The sequence below is a fragment of the Capsicum annuum genome, unplaced genomic scaffold, assembly GCF_002878395.1.
Source record: "Capsicum annuum cultivar UCD-10X-F1 unplaced genomic scaffold, UCD10Xv1.1 ctg43589, whole genome shotgun sequence".
Lineage (NCBI taxonomy): Eukaryota > Viridiplantae > Streptophyta > Magnoliopsida > Solanales > Solanaceae > Capsicum > Capsicum annuum.
In genome coordinates, this window is record NW_025851070.1 from 1 (window position 1) to 3,004 (window position 3,004).

Consider the following 3,004-nt stretch of genomic DNA (forward strand, 5'->3'; position numbering starts at 1 on the left):
CGTTGTGTGGCAACGGGTAGATTGGAACATCATATGTCTTCAAAACTGTTTTTGGTTTAAACAAATCAAAACAGTATAGCCCCTTCTCAAAAAAAAACTTCTCTAACACCGCACAAGCATGTGCACATGGTATCTCATCTATTTGAAAAGCATTACATGAGCATTTCTTTTCTTTGATGCAAATAATGAAGTGCTTTTGTTTGTCGTGTATCGTATATACATATTCTGTGGCTGGTACAACCTGACATAAAAATAAAAAAATATTTATGTAATAAGAATACATATCCAGAGTACATTTTTACAGAGCAGCCAAATACATATGCAGTTGTTAGTAATTTTCAATACAACAATATACATATGCAAAATACATATTATGCATTTTAAATATTCATATATTTTATGTTTTATATCTTTTCATTTATTTACAACTTCATGGAAAGAATTTTCACATTGATACTTTATGCATTTTATCCTTTCATATTTATGTTTCCATAATTAAAATTTCTGCAAATCAAAAAGGTCATACCGTCATACGGGTACACCAAGCCTCGTTCTCACTGAGTATGTCATTAAACTTTCCAATGAGTGTTATGAAGGTATATGAGGCCTCCTGCCTATTTGCACAATTCCATTTTGCAAACAGTAATCGAACTTCCTCAAGAAAGTCATAAATTGGCAGTTCTCTAGCTGATACAAACACTCCATTTATTGACTCTGCAAAGTTTGAAGTCAAATTCCATCCTCTGTGAACTGTTGTATACGACCTAGCCCACTTTTCGTAACCGGTCAATTCCAAATATATCTTCACCCTTATATCAGCTGCCTCAACTTTTTCCATTAACATGTGAAATTCTGACTTTGAATATGATTTGGCCATTGTATAAAATATCTCCGACAATGCATTGTGTGACTTTCTGTAAATTTTTTTCACATTACCCCATAGATGCCACATACATGCATAATATGGAACATCTTCATACACATCACCAACAGCCTTTATGATGCTTGGATTCCTATCAGACACAACACACATGTTTTGTCTAACCCCGTACGCTTCCTTTAGATTCTTGAAGAACCACGTCCAAGATGCATCATTTTCAGAATCAAGCACACCATATGCCAAAGGAAATATATGACCTATATACATAATTCATAATTTTTAGAATCAAGCACAACATATGCCAAAGAAAATATAGAACCTGCGCATATAAAAAAAATCTGCGCAGGCCGATTTAAATACAGTTAGGAACTGCATATGTATTTATTACAATATAGTTCAATTAAAATGTATATTTTATCTACCAAAAATTGTATCAATTACATATAATAAAATTTACATCAACCTCACTATCAAACATAATCAATTTTACATGTTTCATTCAGAAAACTTTGAACATATATCTAATTATATACATATATGTATATATGAATTGGATATATGTATTTTTCAACTCTACAACAGAAAGCCAAAAAAAAATACAACCAGTTATAGTAATTAAATGATACTAACCTGCTCCATCCGTTGTGGATGCTGTTATAAATGCCCCAGTATATATTCCTCTCAGATGACTAGTATCAACAACTACGACTGGTCTACAGTGATCGAATCCTTTAATGAATGCATGTAGAACGATAAATACATACAAGAACGCATTATCATCTGTCTTCTTCATTCTTATATGTGAATCCGGATAGGTAGTATTTAGAACATATAAGTATGATGGCAGTTTCCCATAAGATGCTGATGGCTTACCCCTCAATTCTTCTAACGCTCTTTCCTTTGCCCTTCAACATAAACTGTATGTCAAATCCATACCAAAATCTTCCTTCATGTCATTTTTTATTTCTGTCGCACTGTATTTTCTTTTGTGGTTTTTGAATTTTTGTTTAACCATACCAGCTATCAACATACTAGTTGCATGTACCTTTGGATAGATATTGTCCTTCACCGGGCATGTATGTTGAGGTCTAAATTCTCTTATTCTAAACATTCCTGTTTCTCATATTCCTGATGCACGCATTAAAACCTCACAATTTCTTGATTTGCAAAACAATGTATACCTGCACACAACATAATTTATTACATTAAAAATACATATCTAAACTAATATTAAACAAGATCTGAGAGCTATAGAATGTACGTACGTTTTCTTACTTGACCTTTTACTGTGCGTTTGAAACTTCTCCCTAATTGAATAGTCCTTCATGACTGACTTTAAAATTCTTTTTCTCAAGTAAACCTGGTCTTCCTCAACATGCTTATGATGTGGGTCTGAGATAATCACCTCAACAGGATCCATCTCAAAAACAACTAAAACTTCTGTATTTTTACAAACCGCCAAAGCTCCTTCATTTGTTGTATTTATCACTGTTTTCAAGTTGTTACAGTTGATTCCTCTTTCAGCAACACATACAGATGAACTTGCCAAGTTGCTCCCTACAACTTTATCCAAAATGCTTACATATAAAGGAAGACAATTCATGTCTTGTATTAACTTTTTCTTCAATATAAACACTTTTAAACCCATATCGTTATGTATTTCTATCTGCCCTGCATTAGGAGTGATTTGATATTCCACTAGAATACGTTTGATGGTTAAATCCATACTTAAGTGAGATGCCAAAACATCGTGCAGCTTAACGAATGTGGCTGATGGGCTCAACAGTATAGCATCAGTGACATATTCTTCGAAGTTCTTTTCGTACGTCCATCGACCAGAGTGCTTCACAAGGACTGGTATGCTTTCCATTTCTAAAATACAAAATACACAAACTATTTGATCAAATGGAAGTAAAACAGGCACCAAACATATTATCACATATACACTTATACTCTCAAATTCCAACAAGCAAAACAAAAATACATATGCAGTGTTTACATATATCGCATATAAAATACATATGCAGTGTTAAAACTAAGCATATCAAAAAAAATACATTTGGATCATAACTAATTTGTAATTTGATATGTTACATACCAATTTGTCAAATATCCCTTCTTATA

General features: G+C 32.7%; 1 protein-coding gene across 1 annotated transcript; it reads right to left on the bottom strand.

The window, feature by feature from the left end:
- Positions 1 to 526: 526 nt before the first annotated feature.
- On the bottom strand, positions 527 to 838 carry LOC124892063 (the record flags this gene model as incomplete). Its single annotated transcript, XM_047403517.1, has 1 exon — positions 527 to 838. A coding segment is annotated over exon 1 (312 nt), but the record flags the coding sequence as incomplete, so codon positions are not given.
- Between the last annotated feature and the right edge of the window lie 2,166 nt (positions 839 to 3,004).